Genomic DNA, 20,598 nt, shown 5'->3' on the forward strand with positions numbered 1-20,598 from the left:
AACTGAAGGAAGAAAATAGTGCTTTCTTACTCCCTCCCCACCCGGCCCCAACACAGATTCTCAGATGGGGGAATGCTCCACTGTTTCCCTGCACTCAAACGTCTCAATTCCTCTGCACTGCCAATGCACTGCCAATTTAAAACAAGGGCGTATGGCACCTTCTTTCTTTGGAAAACAGGCCCGTGCACAAGGCCAGAGGTTTGATTGGACAGTAGTGTGTGGATACGCTTGAAGTTTAGAGTTGGTTTTGATGGTGCAGGGAGAGGATTGTCTTCCTAAACTTCCTGCACCCCAACTTTACAGAAGTGCTGGGGAACCCACTCTTCTACCATACGTGATTTACAAATGAAGCCTGCTCCTCGTGGCTGATGGATGTGAACATCCCGGATTACAGTGACATGTGTTGCTGTGTTGGTGCATTTTAATGAGAACTAGGTTACTATTTTGACACCTTGTCAAATTGAAACAGGTGTACAGATCTTCCATCCTGTAATACAGTGTATCTGTTCGATCTGAAATACCTGGTTAAATACTGTGCTTTAACTGCAATTCTTAACCTAAACCAATCTTGGAAATGTAGGATTAGAAGCCAGAAAGTTAGGATTAATGAATGATGGAGAGGGGGTCAGTACAATTTCATCCATATTGGTGGTAAAACATTTAGTATGTTATTTTAAGTGTTGATGCTTCTCAAATGTTTTTAGTTCATTCAAGTTATCTTATTTGATGTTATTCCTATGCATATTGGTCAGAATGGAAAATAGTCTCATTAAATGGCAGGTGAAGAGGATTGAAGAGTTTAAAAAAAAACTGATGTTTTTTTTATTGTTGAGTCCGAGTTCTGGCATTGATTAGTTGCGAAGGTTTGAGCAAACTACTGGACTACTTCCGGCATGAGCACCTCACCTGTAAACACCGGGCCCAGTGAAGACATCATCACATAAACAGCACAACCGGATGTTTTCCACTGTTTTCTTCCACCCATTTCCCCCGCAGGGCGGCCGCCCTGTTAGTGCACTCCTCCTGACCGCCCTCTGTGCCCCTCACAATGACAGCCACGTGGCCCCGCCTCCCTCCGCCCTGGCCCCGCCTCCTCGACTAGGCCCCGCCTCCCCGCCGACTCCTCCTCGCCCAGGCCCCGCCTCTCCGCCGCCTCTCCCTCCCCGAGGCCCCGCCTCCTCCTTCCAGAAGCCCCGCCTCCTCTCCGCCCAGCCTTTTCCGGCGCAGAGCCCGCCCCCCTCCCATGCGGAGCCGCGGCCGCCGGCGCCGCCCCCTCCGCGCATCCGCGTGCCGCCGCCCGCGCCGCCCGACCCCGCCGCGCGCCTCCGCCGCCCCGCGCCGCCGCCGCGCCCGCTGGCTGGCCCGCTGCTGGCGTCCGGCCGCCGCCGCGAGAGAGGACAGCGAGGGCTGCCACCCCGCCTCCGGCCCGGGCCCGGGCCCCTGCCCCGCCCCGGGCCCCGGCCCCGGCCCCGGCCCCGGCCCCGGCCCCGGGCCCCCGCCCGCGCGGGCCATGAAGTGTCACTACGAGGCGCTGGGGGTGCGGCGCGACGCCAGCGAGGAGGAGCTCCGGAAGGCCTATCGGAAGCTGGCCCTGAGATGGCACCCGGGTAACTACCGCCCGCCCCGCCGGCCCCGCCGGCCCGCCCTCCGCCCCCCTCCGCCCGGGGCCGGCCCGGGACCCCGGGGCCCTGCGCGTCCTCCCGCCCGCCACCCAGGCTGCACTCCGGCCCCGGCGCCCCGTCCCTTCCCAGGCGCCACCCGCCGAGCCCACAGCCCCGCACGGCCGCCAGGGGTGGGGGGGACAGACCGCCTCTGGGACCTCCCTGGCCCCCAGCGCCTCGCGGGCCCCGGGGTCAGCCAGGAGGAGGTGCCGGGAGGTTCCCCGGTCCGACCCCGCCGATCCCCTGCGGCTCCGGCTCCGGCTCCGGCTCCGCGTGGGCCTGAGCTTGACCCGGAGCCCCTGCTCCTTCAGTGCAACTTGGGGCTCCCGTCCCGTTGACATCCAGGCAGCGGCCCTGGGATCGCTCCCCCGGTGAAGTTTGTGTGCTGTTAGCTCGGAAGTGTGCTCCGGCGGGATGTGTCTCACGGTTTTAGTCCAGGCCTGTGTGACTTTTGTGTGGTCTGTGTGACCGCCCGGGCTGGGGAGCAAAGGCAGGCGTTGAAGCTCAGCATTGCCAGGTTGATGAGGGGCTTGCTGATCGATAAGCACCGATCCATAAGCACGGCTCTGGTCTCCAGGACATGCAAGCCACTGCCGATTCTGAAATGCTAAGACGGCGGCAGCCTCCGTCTTGCGGGGAAAACATGCCTCACGCGCAGAAAAGAGTTAAATTCGGGGGCAAACATAACAGCAGGACAGACGGAGTCGGTAACGGGACTTAGAGGGTACCTGGTGACACCCCAGGAGTTCAGGAGGAGAGGGAGTTTGTCTGGGTCCTGAGGGCTGTGCGGCTTCCCCTCGGAGAGGAGCCTGGGTCCCGAGGATGGAATCGGGGAAGAGCGAGCACGTGATGGGCAAAAGGGGTCCAGTGGACAGCTTGGCTGAAGTCTGAAAGAATGGGCTGGCTTAGCCCGTTTGGCTCAGTGGGCAGAGACAGGAGCGGCCCCCCGCCTGCTGGCACATGCAGGAGAGGAGACAGGCGATGCCAGTCCGGTGAGATAAGGGCAGTGTGAGGGCAGATAGCAGGTGCCTGTGAGCACAGGTACCCGACCTGGCCTGGGTTTGTGTGTGTGTGGGGTAGATGGGCCTCCCCAGAATGGACATCTTGGAGGAGACCTGAAGCGGGCATACAGAGAAAGACAGGTGGAGGGGCAAGGGAGAGCAAGCATGGCAGAGTCCTGGAAGGCCAGGGAAGTAGGGCCAGGTCTGGAAGGTGCGGTGGACTGGACTAGGGGTTGGGTTTTATTTTTTTATATATATTTTAAATATATTTTATTTATTTTTTACAGAGAGGAAGGGAGAGGGAGAGAGCTAGAAACATCAATGAGAGAGAAACATCGATCAGCTGCCTCCTGCACATCTCCTACTGGGGATGTGCCCGCAACCAAGGCACATGCCCTTGACTGGAATTGAACCTGGGACCTTTCAGTTCACAGGCTGATGCTCTATCCACTGAGCCACACCGGTTTCGGCTAGGGGTTGGATTTTAACCCAGGAGCATTGGGAAGCCAGTGAGCATTGGAAGCAGGGCGAGAAGATAGGTTTGTGTCTTTCCAGTATCTCTCTGGCTGCAGTGGGGAGAGTATGTTGGAGCAGCAAGCCTGGAGGTCAAGGGGCATTGAAGGCCTCAGGGTGACCACCAGGACCTGGGGATGGAAACTGAGCCAGTGCCAGGATTCTCGGGCATAAGCGCAGTGGTTGGGAGGTGAGGAGCCGGGAGGGGAAGAAGCGGGGTGGCCCATGGATCGTGAGGGAATGAGAGTTTGTCTTCCGGTGAGTGAAGGAGCCGAGGTCAGCAGGATGCCAGAGCTCGCGCAGACCTGCCCGGTGAAGGTGGTGGCTGAAGGAGTCTGAGAGGGAAGCAAGCAGCCTCCTCAGGGAGCCTGGCTTAAGAGGCACGGTCCATGGAATGTTCCAGAAGGCATTGCATAAAGGCTTGGAAGGGAGTGGAAAAGAGCACGGTGGGTGAAGAGAAAAGCACAAAGGATAACGTGAGAACGCCTTCTAAACTTGATGGCTGGGTTTGCAATACCTGTGGCTTTTGCACTTGGTGAATAATATACCACGTGGGCCTCCCATTTTTTAAATTAGGGCTTTTAAACTTCTTGCTCTCACGCTTTTGGATCTCAGCTCAACCCTCCTGTCAGCCAGGTCAGGTGTATTTAGTGGAAATAAAAAGCCATATGACAGATTGAAAACAATTATTTAAGAAGGACGCTTCAGGAAGAGATCAGATCTTATTTTCAGGTGGCGCATTAATGGGTTTTATGCGCTCAAACGCTTCAGCTTTCTTCAGGCTTCTTTGGGGAGGAGAGGAGGGCGTGGGAAGAGGCAGGACAGCCAAGTGCAGTGCCGGTTAAAGGTGAAGGAGAGCCTCCGCCTGCCGCTCCCAGGCAGTCACCTGTTTGTTCGCTGCCTTTTTCTGCCATTCAGCTTCCATTCAACTCTGCTTTTTACTTACCTGACAAGATTTTTATTAGTGATTTGATGAAGACGTAGAAATTGTGACTGTTTTTAGCTGGACTCTCACCATCAAGGCATGTTAGGATTGTGTTTAGCTGCAGGTGACAGGAAGCTGACTGCAGTGGCTAACCCAGAGCCGCTTTATTAATCTCACATACCAAGCAATCCAGAGGTGGCCCATCCTCGTAGCTCCAGCTGCTTGATGAAATCTTCAAAGACGTGCTCCATCCTCCTGACCAATAACTTGCGTCCTTGCACAGAGTGTAAGCATGGTAGCCTCAAAGAGATGTTTATTGCGTCAGATGGGCTTGTGCTGTGGACATGGATGTAGACTTGCGTTGTATTCTCACAAACAAGTAGACTACAGGGATGGGGATTTCTGTCCTCCTTCCAGTTCTAAGGGACCATGATGTATATATATATAAAAGCCTAAGCGACAGTTAGGCCTGATAACTGGCCGGTTGCTATGACGTGTACTGACCACCAGGGGACAGATGGTCAATGCAGGAGCTGCCTCCTGGTGGTCAGTGAGCTCCCACAGCCAACCTCCCACGGCTGGCCAACCTCCGGAGGTCCCTCCCCCTGGATGGTTGGCCCCGAGGGGCCCCAATTGGAACTGGGCGAGATGGTCCCTCACAGGCCAGGCTGAGGGACCCCACCCTGCGCATGAGTTCAAGCACTGGGCCTGTAGTTTTAAAATAATATTGAGAGCTTTTTGTGTTAAAGCATCTTAGCAAAGAGGGCCATGGCCAATTGCTGCCTTGAGAAATTGTCACTGTTGGTTGTTGAGCAGACGACCAGCCACCTGAAGGACGTGGGATCCGTGCGCTGGTACCAAGAGGAGGGGGCAGGATGCCTTGTCGAAGGCTGCCAGACCATTGTAGGGAATACACATTTGTCATATTTCCTCTGGCCTCTTACACGGCAACTATGGAGCTGCAGCTTAAAGAACTGCTGTGCTCTACAGTGGATTCAAATATTTTACTTTCTGAGTGTATTATCTATCTATTACTATGTAACAAACCACCAGAAACTTAGGGTGGAAAACAACAAACGCTGCAAACATTCATCATATGGACTCACACGGCTTCTGAGGAGCAGAGTCTGGGACAGCTTAGTTCGGTAGTTGTGTCTCAGGGTTTCGTAAGAGGCTGTGTCTTCACTGTCTGGGACACCTGTTTGCAAGCTCACTCACGTGGTGTTGGCGGAACTCAGTCGCTGGCTGCCGTGGCCAGAGGCCTCCGTTCTCACCACGTGGCTTCTCCATCGGCCACCTGGGCGTCTTCATGCCATGGCAGCTGCTGCTCCGGAGTGAGCCCAGAGGGAGTGAGAGCCCACAGAGGAAACTGCTCTTTCATCAGAACGTCTCAGAGTCACCATACCGTGCCATCCACCATGCCGCTGCTCACGCCTGCCGCTGCTGTCGGCCAGACACACCACCCCTGGGGACCACACAGGGTGTGATGCCGGGAGGTGGGGGTCGTCTTGGAAGGTGGCTGCCATCCTGAGGCTAAGATGCTTTCTGAATTCCAAGGTTAAGGAAACACAGCTAAGAGAAGAATAATTAGTATAGCTAATTAAAACTTTATATGTTACAGGTTGAAAAACTGTAGAAAAACTTACAGGTTGTGAACAGAAAATATAATCTAGCACTAAATAATAGTGCTTCCTTAATATATAGACTAGAGGCCCGATGCACGAAGACCCGTGCAAGAATGGGCCTGCCTTCCCTGGCTGCCTGCACTGCCTTCGCTCTGGCTGGAGCTGCCTTTTGGCCCCAGCCTGAAGCCACCTTTCCGCCTTCCCATGATACACGTGTCCCGCCCCACCCCCAGCCGCTCAGCACCTGTGTATGCAAATTAACCCACTATCTTTGTTGGGTTAATTTGCATACTCCTAATTGACTGGTGGGTGTCGTGAAGGTACGGTCAATTAACATGTTACTCTTATTAGTGTAGATATATATATTCCTTCTAAATAGTGTAGATATATATATTCCTCCTAAATAGAAGGTGCTCGCTACTCAGGGTTTTCCATTTGTGGACCCCAGCGTGAGTGCTCAGGGTGAGTGCTCAGGGTGAGTGCTCAGGGTGAGTGCTCATGGTGAGTGCTCAGGTGAGTGCTCATGGTGAGTGCTCATGGTGAGTGCTCGGGCGAGTACTGGGGAGGCACCCAGGCTCGGAAGCATGGACTTTCTACTCGGGTAGACACTTAGTTCTGATTATTAACCGATGTCCAGACCTCTTTGCTTTCCCCTAGTTTTCCTTTGTTTTGCACACTCTTCATGTGGTTTCTGGCGTTTGTGATGGGTGAGGCCCCTTTTAGATTTTGTCCTTTTTTGATGACTGAATTTCCGTGACTTTATTTTCACAGATAAAAATCTGGATAATGCCGCAGAAGCAGCTGAGCAGTTTAAGCTAATCCAAGCAGCGTACGATGTGCTGAGTGACCCTCAGGAAAGAGCATGGTGAGCAGCACACTGTCCCTCCTGCCCTGTGCATTTTGTTGGGAAGAATTGTCAGGAGAGGTTCTTTAAAAATTTAAATCATTAGTGGTTTTGGTGTGGTCTGAGACTTCTATCACCTACTCATATAAAATGCAGTAGTTGAGCAGGAGGGAACTTCCTACTCCAGCTGAGATTTTATAGCTCATGATGCAGAAAGCTTGGCAATGAGATAGTTTAACTTTGGTACTTAGGAAGTGACTTCGCATTAAGTGGGGTCTCTTTGGTGTGTGGCATTTAATTTTCTGATGCCAGACAAGGAAGCATGCTGATTTGTCTTTAAAAAACAGATACAGCCCTAACTGGTTTGGCTCAGTGGATAGAGCATTGACCTGCGGACTGAAGGGTCCCAGGTTCCATTCCAGTCAAGGGCATGTACCTTGGTTGCAGGCACATCCCCAGTAGGGGGTGTGCAGGAGGCAGCTGATCGATGTTTCTAACTCTCTATCCCTCTCCCTTCCTCTCTGTAAAAAAATCAATAAAATATGCATTTAAAAAAAAAAAATCTTTAAAAAGTAGATACAGCCCTGGCCAGGTTAGTCAGTAGGAAGCATCATCCTGATACACCAAGGTTGTGGGTTCGATCCCCGGTCAGGGCACATGCAGAAATAAACCAGTGAATGCATCAATATGTGAGACAACAACCAACTGTCTCTTTCTCTTTCTCTCTCTCACTCTCACTCTCACTCACTCACTCACTCATCATTTAAGATAAGTAAAATCAGTGTTTTGTTTTTTTTAACGAACACATATAGTGTTTTAATGCAAGAGTTGTAATATTTCCCCTACAACTACACTCTATGAAGAAATCGCGTTAAGCTTCTACCTCTGTGACACACTTTTATTAAGGAGGCCCTGGTCATCGCGTATGGTTTCCGCACAGGCTCTGTGCTGGGCCTTTTGCTGCAGCGGGAGAGGTGCTGAGCCCGGCTCCACCTGCACCCCCGCTGCTCGCTCAGTGCGGTGGTGCGCGTGCTGAGCGCCTGTCCTCGGGGGCGGTGTGCCCGCGGCTGGCCTCCGGAGAGAAAGGCGGCAAAGGGCGTTCTTACAAAATTACCTTTTATATGGAAATCACTGAGAGAGCCCACAGTATTCTCCTCCCTGCCCGTTCCTCCGCTGCAGTGTGCAGGCGGGACTGCACTCAGTCCTTCCGGCGCTCGGACCTGGCTTTGAAGTCTAGCTTTGCTGCTCACAGGCTTTATGATTGTGGACAGCACGCTGTCTAATGTCACCGAGCCTCACTTCCTGTTGCAGCAAACTTGACAGCGTTGTTCTGTGGGTAATTGTATGTGTGTGAAGCTACTTCATTGTTTACGGAGACAGCAATGGTGGTTTTGGTTCATGCTACTACATTCTCAGGTCCCACATGTGGAAGAAGTCTGTGGACTAGATTATGTCCACCCGCCTGCTCAGTGCAGCCACCTCCGGGAGTGGCATGGAAATTCCCTGACACATGGAAGTCCCTTGTTCCCATGGGCTAGTGTTGTATATGCTGATGATGGGCTGGTCAGAGGTGTTTTTTTTTTTAAATATATTTTTAATTGATTTGTTTACAAAGAGGAAGGGAGAGGGATAGAGAGTTAGAAACATCGATGAGAGAGAAACATCGATCAGCTGCCTCCTGCACACCCCCTACTGGGGATGTGCCTGCAACCAAAGTACATGCCCTTGACTGTAATAGAACCTGGGAACTTTCAGTCCACAGGCTGATGCTCTATCCACTGAGCCAAACCGGTTAGGGCCTAATCAGAGTTTTAATCAGCAGTTTTACGATAGATTGTCTTCTCATGTTGAAATTTTTTGGTTATGGGTTGGACACATTAAGATGGACTACAATAGCAATCTGGCTGTTTCCGAGCAAGAAGTCCTTTTGAACTCTTACGCATTTGCCTTCCCTGACACTGCTCATTTCTTTGTCGCTCAGGTACGATAACCACAGAGAGGCTCTGCTCAAAGGGGGGCTCGATGGGGAGTATCAGGATGACAGCTTAGACCTGCTTCACTTCTTCACCGTGACCTGCTACTCCGGCTACGGAGACGATGAGAAGGTAAGGCGCGGACTCCCTTATCACTTCGTACCGAGCACGTAAGTGAGACCCTCACATACAGAGAATTCTGTAAAAGTGAAACTGTTTATTCTGAAAACCAAAAAAACTACCACTGCCTTCTTATTTAAAGTATCCGCATATTGAAAACCTCCAATTGGAATGGAATGTATTTATACGGACAGAGTTTGGGGTTGTAATTCTTAGCAGTAAAGTTTTTCGTGTTGCATTTTAGAATCTCATTCTGTGATTAGACTATAAAGAGTTAGGAATTTGTGTTCCTGTTGCCTGTGTCAGGGCTTTTACGCGGTGTATCGGAACGTGTTTGAACTGATTGCGAAGGAAGAGCTGGAATCGATGCTGGAAGAGGATGCGGAGGCCTTCCCGACCTTTGGGGACTCCCAGAGCGACTACGACACGGTGAGGGTCGTGCACGGCTGCTGCGCACTTAGTGTGGATCCGTGTGTCTCCTATCCTGGCTCCTTATTTTTAAAAATCGCTCCTCTCCTGTTACTTCCTTCCTTTCTCTCCCCACTAGTCTTCCCTGTTTTTACCTTTCCCTCCTCATTGACTGTGGGCTATCGAGCATCTGGAAGGGCTCAGGAATCTGGAGAAAGGTTAGACATGAAATATTAATTTGGAAGGCATTTTGGGGAGCTAGGGGAGAGCTTAGCTTCGGTCATCAAGTTCTCTCTTTTTCGGGACCCAGGGCTTTGCTTTTTTTATTCCCTCCTTTTGCCCTATAGCAAAGCAGATATACATATCAAGGCAAGGTTCAGTATGCAGTAGGCATGGTCGGTTGGGGGAAATGCCCTGGCTGTTCAGCTGTTTGGCCAGCAGGAGGCAGTGCCATGCAGATTAAAATGCCCTCGGCAATAATACATGCAGATCTTCAGTTTGGGGAAAAGCTCTCAGCCATTCTCGTAGGCAGCATGTGTATTTGGGAATGCTTTCAGCCGCGCTGAAGCTCTAGGGTTCACCAACCTTTTGATGAACTTCCTGCATTTATTATGACCGGCTGGAATTAGCCTCCAGCACCCCATCCCGTTAACTTCCTCATTAAACTCACACTGAATAGTGACTGCCTTTGTTAAAGCCTTAAGAGGATTGTCTTTGTTGGTTAATAGTGATGTTTTAAACACGAGGGACGGAAGACGCTCTGCATCCTGACATCGCTGCCGTCCTAAGACAGGTGTGAGCAGAAACGAGCGTTTGCCGGTTTTCTCATCGCCAGGTGGTCCACCCCTTCTACGCCTACTGGCAGAGCTTCTGCACCCAGAAGAGCTTCGCCTGGAAGGAGGAATATGACACCCGACAAGCTTCCAACCGCTGGGAGAAGCGCGCCATGGAGAAAGAGAACAGAAAGACTCGGGACAAGGCCAGGAAGGAGAAGAACGAGCTTGTGCGGCAGCTGGTGGCCTTCATCCGGAAGAGGGACAAGCGGGTGCAGGCACACCGCAGGCTGGTGGAGGAGCAGAACGCCGAGAAGGCGCGCAAGGCCGAGGCGATGCGGCGGCAGCAGAAGCTGCAGCAGGCCAAGTATGCGGGGCCTGGGCCCAGGGCAGCGGCAGGGGGCGCCTGCCGGGGGCCTCACGGCGGTGGAGTCATCCTGACATACAGTGATTTTCACCTGTGGAAAAGTGTTTGGCTGTTTCATTCCTGAGGTCCCAGCTCCCGCTCTGCACGAGGCCCTGCTCTCAGGGCTTTTCTCCCCACAGCTCTGGAAGCAAGTGCTGGTTGTGTCACTCCTTTGCGGTGCGAGCAGACCGGCCACGGTCATGGCCGTGAATCACATGGGCGGGGATTTTTTTTTTTTTTAAATATATTTTATTGATTTTTTACAGAGAGGAAGGGAGAGAGATAGAGAGCTAGAAACGTCGATGAGAGAGAGAAACATCGACCAGTTGCCTCCTGCACACCCCACACTGGGGATGTGCCCGCAACCAAAGTACATGCCCTTGACCGGAATCGAACCCGGGACCTTTCAGTCCATAGACCAACGCTCTACCACTGAGCCAAACCGGTTTCGGCATGGGCGGGGATTTTAACCACCACCCAGGACTGGTCTCAGTCGGTGTACTCGCAGCTATCTAGGTCACACTAGTGCCTCGAGAGTGCTGCTTTTGAGTTACTGTAAAAGCTTTGTGTCTAGAGCATTATAGCATTCTTTAAAAAGCGAATTCTTAAAAATTCTTCCTGCCCCTCCCCTCATCTTTTGAAAATTAGCACTTAACACGTACAACTTAACATCACTTCAAACCATTTAGTAAGTTGCTAAGAGTTATATGTCTCCAAACCCATTATCTAGTCAAGCAATTAGAACCAGCCAGGACAGCTAACAGATTGACAGTGACTTTGCCCTTGAACTCAGCGCAGGTGTGAAGGCGGTGGGGGGGGGGGGGGGGGGGCGCGCCCCTGGGGTGGACTCGGAGCTGAGGAGCGGGGAGTGCAGTGCGGAGACGGGCTGTTTGTGTCTAGGCTGGCCGAGCAGTACAAGGAGCAGAGCTGGATGACGATGGCCGACCTGGAGAAGGAGCTCCGGGAGATGGAGGCGCGCTACGAGAAGGAGTTCGGAGACGGCTCCGAGGAGGACGAAGGGGAGGAGCAGGAGCCCAGAGACAGGCCGGATGGTAACTGCACGCGGGGGGACTCTGGGAAATGACGTGTCTCTGCCCGGGGGCACTCGGCTCACAGGGCCAGGGAAGGGGTAAGACAGCTGATGGGAGCTCGGAGGGAGGAGGCCCTGGGACCATCGTCCAGCGGCTGTGGCCCGAGTTTCCACGTCCGTTTGGTTTTAAGTGGAGCGGGGACTCTGGATTGTTACGTGCCATCTCCCAGTTTTTCAGTGTGACAGATAATTAACATGAGAAACAGTACTGTGTGGACCGAGGAAAGGCCGTCTGTTGAAGCAGGCTGATTCCGGTAATTTGATTAACAACTCTTTTCTGACCATGTTTTAACATTTTGTGCTTCTGGCCGGCCATATCCGTCCATAATAATAATAAAAGCGTAATATGCTAATTAGACCGGGTGTCTTTCTGGACGACCTTCCGGATGAGGACGGGGCTGTGAGGGCAGCCCGGGTGCCAGAGGGACGCTGGAGCCAGCAGCGGGGGAAGGCAGGCCTGTCCCGCACGAATGCGTGCATCGGGCCTCTAACATGTTGATAAACAAGTGGACATACTGATAGGTGTGACGCCCGCTGACTGGTTATTTTAAAAAATGCAGTTAGGTAGTAGGTCACGTTTTCATGTAGCTCTTTCCAGAAAAGCGGATGTTTTGTAGGAGCTTTTATAGATAGATCCTTCATCTCGTTTCTGACTTTGTAGAAGGCACTCGGTGCACTGAAACACCTACAGAAGTGCTTTTCAGACTAATAAACCCCGTGATAAAATGACAGACTTTCAGTCATTCAAAATGACTAGGAAATGGGATGTTTTAAAATGAATAAGATGTAAAGGTGAAGATGTTAGGAAAATTATAAAGCACTCTCAAATGTGAGGGGGTGTAATTATGTAGCGTTAAGTAATTTATGGCATGCTTTCACATACATGATTTTGCTGCTTGATCCTCCCACAATAGCCCTTAAGTGTGGATTTTGCTCATAGAATTGACTGCATTTCCTTATGAAGAAACTAAGACTCTTAAGAAGCTATGGCATATGCCTGGGGAGCATATGATCATTTTAAATCCAGTTTTGGCTTCAAATCCAGCATTTTTTATTAACTATTTGATTAATCAAAGTTTATTTCATGTATATGATATATTGAAAGTGTATACATAATTAGTAATACCATATAGTGAGCTTTGGATGTATTCTGATCACTTAATGATTTTAATGATACTGTCCTTCAAAACCATATTAACATCATTTTTAACATTATTTCCTATAAATATAGAATATGGTATTGTGCAAAGATTTCATTGCACTTTTTAATTGCTTAGATTTTTGGACTCTATCGATAGTAATTATTCCAGTGTAATATGCTATTTTATGATGTCTAATAATGACAGAATGTTGTAAGTTAAGTTTATTTAAGCACTCAAGAATAGAATACAAGCCGAAACCAGTTTGGCTCAGTGGTAGAGTGTTAGACTGCGGACTAAAAGGTCCCAGGTTCGATTATGGTCAAGGGCATGTACCTTGGTTGCAGGCACATCCCCGGTAGAGGGTGTGCAAGAGGCAGCTGATCGATGATTCTCTCTCATCGATGTTTCTAACTCTCTATCCCTCTCTCTTCCTCTCTGTAAAAAAAATAAAATATATATTAAAAATTAAAAATAAAAAGAATAGATTACAGTTATATAAATGTGTTTGTACCAAATCTTGCTCAAGAGGTAAATTAAAAACACCTCGTTGAAAAAATTGGTATGTGGTAGAACTATGGACATTTGATATTCTGAACCTTTGCTCACTCCCAGGGTTCTGAGAATTTTTTGTCTTGTGAGTAGACTTACAAAAAGAAATAGAAAGTTAAAGGGATTTTTTTCATCTCTAGTGTTGCTTTTAAAGGGTCAGCTCGGATCCTGGGCCGCCACTGTCGGTCTTGGTGAGGAAGTGAAGGTTTTGTTAGTGCGTTGTAAGTGCAACAGGCTTCTCATGGCAGCCTCCTTCCTGCAGGGAGGGACAGCGACGAGGCCGATGGCGTGGAGCTCTATGAGGGACTGTACTGCCCAGCGTGCGACAAATCCTTCAAGACGGAAAAGGCGTAAGTTTATGGTCTTTGAACTCACCCTTTCCTTTGAGGCAAGTGTACCGCTTTGCAATCCTGAACGAAACGGAGATGCCCCTGGAGTAGCCCCCTCGTCCTCCCGGCCGTCCTGGGGAGCAGATCGTTTGTACAGCGGTAAGCCTGTGGAACGATCTGTCAGGCCAGCATTCCTGTGGGCACTGCTTTGTAAACGTGTGCGCGGTCTTCAGAAAGAAATGTGCTTTTTTTGGCAAAGAAGGTGTGTGGGCAGAGAGGCTGCCCAAAGCTCGCGATCTCTGTTGGTGCAGACTCACTTCCAGCCATCGCTCCGGGCAGGCCGTCTCCCACCAGCAGGGAGCGCCACCAGGGCCCGCTGGGGGACATTGCTGAGGGCGGGGGGTGGGGGGGGTGAGCTTTATTATTATTATTTTTGTTCCTTGATCTCTTTTTTATTATTTATTATTATTATGTCTAAAGCTTTACATATGTCTCCTTTCCCCCCAGTTGACCCCTCCTCCCAGCCATTCCCACCCCGGGCAAGCCCCCACACCCCGGTGTCTGTGTCCATTGGTTATGCTAATGTGGATGCAGACAAGTCCTTTGGTTGCTCTCTAACCCCTCCCCCCACCATTTGTCTCTGGATCGATCTATTCCTGTTCATCAAATGATGTTGATCATTCTATCCCACATATGCGTGAGATTATGGGATATTTATCTTTCTCTGACTGGCTCGTTTCGCTTAGCATAATATAGGTACTGCACCTGAGGGAGAAAGAGCGAGGGGGCAGGGGAAAGCACGGGCCTGCTCCCCGGAGAGAGGGCACGGAGGCCTGACCTTACGGAACGGTGGGGACAGTATTAAGATGGGTACTGGTGTGAAGAGAGTGAAGAATGCGGGGGAAATGCAGAATCAGCGAGGGGAAAAGCAGCAAAATACGTGCAGAAAAGAGAAAAGGGACCAGGGATGGGAGTGAGGATGTGGGGGTCAGAGGGGTCTTTGCGGCTGAGCCTGCGGGAAGGCCACGGGGCAGTGAGAGGAGTGGGCGAGGGGGAGCCCTTGGGGCGGGCAGGAACCGGCAGCAGGGAAGGCAGCTTCAAAAGCCTTGTTTCTCTGGAAGGAGCAGCGAACTTACAGACCGGGTGCAAGGACAGGGGCACCCCTCTCACCGCCGCTCAGCTTCCCCGTCTGCCTGTGCTTGGGCTCTCGCTCACACAGGTCTGCGTACATGACACGTGCAATGCCCTAAGCACATTTTTTAAAAAATTTATTTTATCGATTTTCACAGAGAGGAAGGGAGAGAGACAGAGAGCTAGAAATGTCGATGAGAGAGAAACATCGACCAGCTGCCCCTTGCACACCCCCTCTGGGGATGTGCCCGCAACCAAGGTACCTGCCCCTCACCAGAATCGAACCCGGGACCTTTCAGTCCTCAGACCAAACCGGTTTCGGCCCTCAGCATGTTCTCACAGTCAGTGCAGTGACAGCTGGAGGAAGTGGGTGCCCCTGACGGCACTTTGTCATTTCCTGCCGTGCTCCTCCTCTCTCTGGTGGTCCTTAGTGTCCTGTATGGCATCTTGCTCACTTCAATCTGGGCTCTGGTCGAGGGCATGTACTGTTACATATGTCACATCATCGTCGCCGTGTGGCTTTCTGCTGTAAGCCAGAGCCTAGTCCCCCGTGGACCTGCCTGCTGTCAGTCGGATTGAGGGGTTTGTCAGGGTTTAGGATTCATTGCCCTTTTGGGCTCCAGTTTCCCCAGCAGCGGGCAGTGAGCGTCCCCCCAGCCCGCTCCTGTGTCCCTGACGGGCCAGTCATTCTGAGCACTTCCTTCTGGCACGAAATGCTCCCGTTTCTCCGAGGAGCCTGGCTGCAGGAGGTGTTAGTGGAAGGAGAGCAGCAGTGGAAACAAGCAGACGGGAATTTGAACAGGCGAGGACATTGACACACGAGTGTCCTGCTTTCCGTCGTATCTGCCCTCACGGCCTACGTGCCGTCACCTCTGTGTGTGTGGTGTTACCAGTGTCCTGGGACAGAGTCTCACAGGGTACACGTGTCTGAGCTCGCTTTTAGGGGGTGGGAGTGAGAAGGGGCGCCTCTAGAGAAGGTGAAAGGCAGCTGCCGACAAAAGCAAATAGAGAATTTGAGGGGAAAAGAGGAAGAACACACGGAAGGACAGAAGGAGGGGGGTTCTGGGTGCAGGAAAGAGGACGGTGCTGGTTCCCAGGCCCGCAGGTCAGGAAGACGGTGCTCTCCCCGTGGCCGCTGCGCTCTGCCTGGTTGATGAGAACGGGGCACGGTCACCGGGCGGCATCCCCGCCGCGCTGGGCGCACCTGGCACAGGCCTGCGCAGCTACTCAGGGGCTTGTCCTTGCAGCATGCGGAATCACGAGAAGTCCAAGCGGCATCGGGAGATGGTGGCCTTGCTGAAACAGCAGCTGGAGAAGGAGGAAGAGGGCTTCTCGGGGTCTCAGACGGATGAGAATCTGTGGAATGCCAACTCTGAGGACGAGGCGGAGGACGCACCCAAACAAAAGTACTTGCAAAGGTTCCCTAGGCGTACCGTGACCCCGCGCGTCCGGTGGGGGCTGCTCCACCCCCGACACCACTCTGCTATGCTCGTATTTCCTGCTGTCTTCTGGCGAAGGGAACTTTATAGTATGGAAGTGGGTAAAGACCTGATGTCAGTATGATTTTACACACTATATTAGGACTATGTAATTGATATGCTAATTACTGTCCGTTGAGCCACTAACTATTCTAAAATAATGTGGACATTTTCTTTTCCTTTTAATGCTTTATGATATTTGTAATTTTAATTTTTTTTACTTCTCTCTGTATCACTAGTCCTTCATTGTTTTCCTGTTTATTTTATAAGTCTTTATAGAATCAAGAATTTGACATTTTGATTTATATTTGCTCTTAGGCTTTCTAAGAAACAGAAGAAAAAGAAGCAGAAACCAGCACAGGTATGTTAAAGTCTCGTTAACATTAAATAGCAAATAGAGAGTTGTCATGCTCTTGTTCAGTATCATCTGTGTTATGGAAAGGGACTTTTGCTCTCCTTAATAATTTGCTCTAATTTTATGTCAATTGTAAAATGATTAAAAGGAGTTGAAGATGTTTTCTTTTTTAAGCCCCCTTTATGTGTATGCAGCTAATTGTTTAATTACTGTTGTCAGGGTGTGTTACAGTTTTGCATGTGGAATTCTCCTAATACTATTTAGCTGAGTGACCTTATTTAAAAAATATCTGGACATGTGACACCTGGCATTTTTCATTGTATAATCAAGTTTGTTCTGTTGACAACATAATGAAAATCTTATAGAGGAAACATTTGGTTAGAAACTTGCAATGGTTGTGGTTATTGAAAGAATGTTGACTTACTCAGAAATTTTGCTAGTTTAAGTATTTCATTCTGGGGTCCAAATTCAAGAATTGCAGTTCTCTCACGGGATCTGTGTGGGATGGCTTCCAGGACTCCCCAGATACCAAAACCCATGGATGATCACATCCCTTAAATAGAATGGCGTAAAGAGAGCGGTGAAATATCAGAGAGGGAGAGCTTCATGTTTTAAGATTATGTGCTTCTTTTTATTGCCTAAAGATATATCTAGGGGGAATGGGACATTATCATTATTTATTATAACTATTTGGCTGCATGACATAAGAAGCTAGTATTATTATAGTATTTATCTTGTAATGCACACGTGTTTATAACCTAGAATTATGATGATAATTTCAATGAAAATGGAACAGGAGAAGGAGTAAAAGTTGAACCAGAAGTTACCAACTTAAATCACGACAGTGCCAAAGAATTGAAAGCTGATCCCCAAGACAGTGTCAGTGTCACAGAGACTGGCCAGCTGTGTGAGGACCCAAAAAGTGAAGCCAGCAGGTAGGCCAAAGAGCATGCGGTTGTCTACATCCTTAACAGTGGTGGAGAGGATGTCTTTTCACACACCAAATAGAAGCTTCTTCCCATGACTGCGGGCTGAAGTGGCTTCCCGGTCAGTGTGTGTATATCCAGACGCGGGGTACGGATGAAGGGCGTTGGAGAGAATGCCAGAGGACACGCACACATTTCCGCCCTGGCCGAAAGCAGGAAGCCGTCACTTTGACCCAGTTTCTATCCCTTATCCTGCTGATTTCATATTTATTCCTGGGTCAGCCATCCCTGACCTCACGTGCGAACAAACTGCTGGCGAGGCTGTGCCCCACTCAGCTGGCGCATCCCCGCGAATCCGCCGCTGTGACAGTTGCTCTCTGTTCAGGACTTGGTCCACCTGACTTCACTGCTGAGGAGTGTCAGGGTCGGTGTGAATACACACGCACTCACACACACAGTCTCCTACTCTTACACACACACACACACACACACACACACACACTTAGTCCCTTAAACAAACATACACACACAGTCTCACATTCACATACTCACACACACATGCATTCTCATACATACACACAGTCTCGCTCAAAGTGTCACACACTCACCTGTACCATCTTTCTCTCTCTCTCTTTCTCACACACACACACACACACACACACACACGGGTGTCCATTGCGTTCTGAGGGCTCCTCTGATGCTGGTAACCTTGTGAGAAGTTCATTAAAAACCTGCATGTATACAAAGTACTTTAAAAAAAAATAAAGCTTTTCGATTTGAGCTTCAGGGATCAGCTGCCCTCTTTCCTAACGATAAATTGTTCTCTGGGAATGTTACCCCAGGTGCTCCTGGATATGTTTATGGCATATGTGTGATGATACTTAGTTAATTACTGACTTTAATCAGTAGCCTTTGTGCCATCATGTCCTTTCCTGGTGCTTTCCAGGCTGGCTGAGTCCTGGTAATGTGTCACCTCCAGTCAGCATCTTCCACTGGTGCAGCGCCCTCGGCGCATTGCGGGCTGGGTTCCTGGCCACAGGAAAGCCTCTTGTAACCATTTTGCTGGTGGAGGGTCTTAACTCCAATTTGTAAAAACACAGCACTTGTGAAGCGCAGTAAACTGGTGTGTGCCTGAACAGGCCTTTTAACTAACACAGACTCCTGGTTTCTGCTTGAGGCAGAGTAGGGCAGCATTGTCACAGCTCATCCCTTGTAAGCCAGGCCGTCTGTTCTGTGCAGTGGCACTCGGATTCTATCCAGAGAATGTGGCTAGCACACATGAGGGGGTATGAAATGCCTGGGGCAAGTTACCCTTCATCCGGAAGACGGGGCAGAGGACAGCTCGGAGGGAAAGTGGACCAGGAGTGGACGGGCGGTCTGGCTGGCAGCTTCTGGGTGAAAGGGTCCAGGGAACCCACCGGCCGGCAGAAAGGACACGGTCTTTTAGTGAAAGGGAGTTTTCTCCGGTGAACAAATGTAATTTTACAAAAGTGCGTGACAGGGTCTCTGTTTTTCTCATTTCACTTCATTGAGACACTGGGGATGTTTGTCCCAGATGGGATCAGGTCCAGGAAGGATTGCCAGATTGTCTGTCTGTGAGGAGTACTGGTTGGCTGTGACCAGTTTGCTTCAGCACATTGGATATTAAGTGCTCTGCTTTTTAATGAAAACACATAGTGTGAAAATGTAGAGAATTTGACAGGTCTCGTTTTAGCTTATGTTTCAGCCATTTTAGGTAAATTTCTTAGTTTTTGTGACAAATCTGATATAAAATGTGATCTCTAAAGTGGCTCTTTAAAGCTGTTTATTTGGAATGTTGAAATTAATTTACATGATCGTTAAATGAATGAATCAGCCATTAAAGTGCATGTCGTTTGTTTGAATCTTGGGAGCAGAGTGACAGTGATTGGATCATGCTGAATTCTTTCATTCATTTGCAGTGTTCCTAAACCCCGGGGAAAGAAAGCCAAAGATCCGAAGAAACCCGTCAGAGCGCCCGCTGAGCCGCAGACCCTGGTAGGCCATTCCGTCTGTGTGTGAGGCTGTATGGAGTGTGAGCACGTAGTGCAGAGTCTTAGTTCCATTTCCAAAGGTGGGAGTGTGTTCGGTGAGCCCTCTCCACCTGCTAGAGGTGTGGATCTGTCAGCACTTCTCCTGGACAAACGTTGAATTTATCCATGTGCCCTCTCATTGCTTCCTTTAAGTAGTGAGAAGCAGATGGGAAATACCAGCTTGTGTGACCAGTTCCTGTTCTGGCCACTGCTCTGAACTCTAAAGCCTCGGTCTGGTCGAGGGGGCCACGCCAGGGCACTTCTCAGGACCCATAAGGTGGTGACGGTGCTGGTTAATGGGGCTTAACTTTCAGGAACTGCTGCCCCTGTGGAGCCTGTCTTGTAGCTGTCCGTTTTGTTGAAAGGTCTTAATTTTGCGATGGTTTTTATTTAATCTGGACATGAACACATACTGCTCTCAGCTAACACTTGCTTTTCTTGTTGGTTTTCCCCTCTCAGAGTGACGTTCTGATCAGCTGTACCACCTGCCGCAGCGAGTTCCCCTCCCGGAATAAACTGTTTGACCACCTAAAGGCCACGGGGCACGCGAGAGCGCCCTCGTCATCTTCTTTAAACGGCGTGACGAGTAGTCGAACCAAGAAAGACAAACGCAAAAACAGATAGGCAGCCTCCAGCGCCTTTTCTCTCTGATTGTCTCTAGATTTGAAACCAAAAACTGAACTGAAATCACCTAAAGAGTTAAAGTTTCCGTGATCTGCAATTGATTGCATTGTGGAAGATTATTTTTTATCTTGTAAAAACATTTTTCTGTTTAATATATATATTTTTAAACATTTCATTAGTGATTGAATTCTACTTTGCCATCTGAATGGACTTGAATATTTCAAAACAGGTAAATATTGTAAAGTGCGTGCTCTTGGTTCCTGCTGGCTCATGTGGACAGAGATGTACAGGGAGAATTAAATTATTTTAACACATACGAATGCACCTGTTTTATTTTGTGAATTTCTCATTAAGTGTTTTCATGTGATTGAATGCCTTTGTCAGTGATTCCAGATTGTTTTAAAATTGCCATAGATTTATTTTTCCACCTGATACCATGACTCTGGTTCTAACTTTAAAATTACTTCTAAAGAACCTATTGTTGATTCTGTATTTTCCCCCCCCCCAGGACAGTGAAAGATAGAGACTGTTTGAACATACATGGTTGTGTTCTAAGAACAGTGTCTCTCCAAGGTATGGCTGTGTTGATTCGGTTTGAGATTTTGCTGGTAATTACCAACAGGCAGCCTGGCTTCTCGCTCTGATTTGCATTGCGGAGGTGGAAGCCAGTTAAT

General features: G+C 49.8%; 1 protein-coding gene across 2 annotated transcripts; it reads left to right on the forward strand.

The window, feature by feature from the left end:
- Positions 1-1,270: 1,270 nt before the first annotated feature.
- Positions 1,271-20,240, forward strand: DNAJC21 (DnaJ heat shock protein family (Hsp40) member C21). Of its 2 annotated transcripts, none has more exons than XM_084881900.1 (12): positions 1,271-1,607; positions 6,497-6,590; positions 8,551-8,674; positions 8,969-9,091; positions 9,906-10,210; positions 11,150-11,301; positions 13,293-13,380; positions 15,738-15,908; positions 16,287-16,329; positions 17,086-17,258; positions 19,190-19,265; positions 19,760-20,240. In XM_084881900.1, exons 1-12 carry the CDS (start codon positions 1,511-1,513, stop codon positions 19,922-19,924), a joined length of 1,611 nt encoding a protein of 536 aa, XP_084738026.1. In that variant the 5' UTR covers positions 1,271-1,510; the 3' UTR covers positions 19,925-20,240. The 2 variants fall into 2 exon arrangements, with proteins under 2 accessions (XP_084738026.1, XP_084738027.1); XM_084881901.1 differs by having other exon boundaries at positions 1,273-1,607; positions 15,738-15,896.
- Positions 20,241-20,598: the final 358 nt, after the last annotated feature.

Source organism: Pipistrellus hanaki (assembly GCF_964339955.1).
Source record: "Pipistrellus hanaki genome assembly, chromosome: 4".
In the NCBI taxonomy this organism is placed as follows: Eukaryota; Metazoa; Chordata; class Mammalia; order Chiroptera; family Vespertilionidae; genus Pipistrellus; species Pipistrellus hanaki.

Excerpts from the sequence above, each read along its gene's own strand:
- DNAJC21 (XM_084881900.1), top strand. The coding sequence starts at position 1,511 with ATGAAGTGTCACTACGAGGCGCTGGGGGTGCGGCGCGACGCCAGCGAG. Across the intron at positions 8,675-8,968 it reads GCTACGGAGACGATGAGAAG|GGCTTTTACGCGGTGTATCG; the intron begins GTAAGGCGCGGA and ends TGCCTGTGTCAG. Across the intron at positions 11,302-13,292 it reads GCCCAGAGACAGGCCGGATG|GGAGGGACAGCGACGAGGCC; the intron begins GTAACTGCACGC and ends TCCTTCCTGCAG.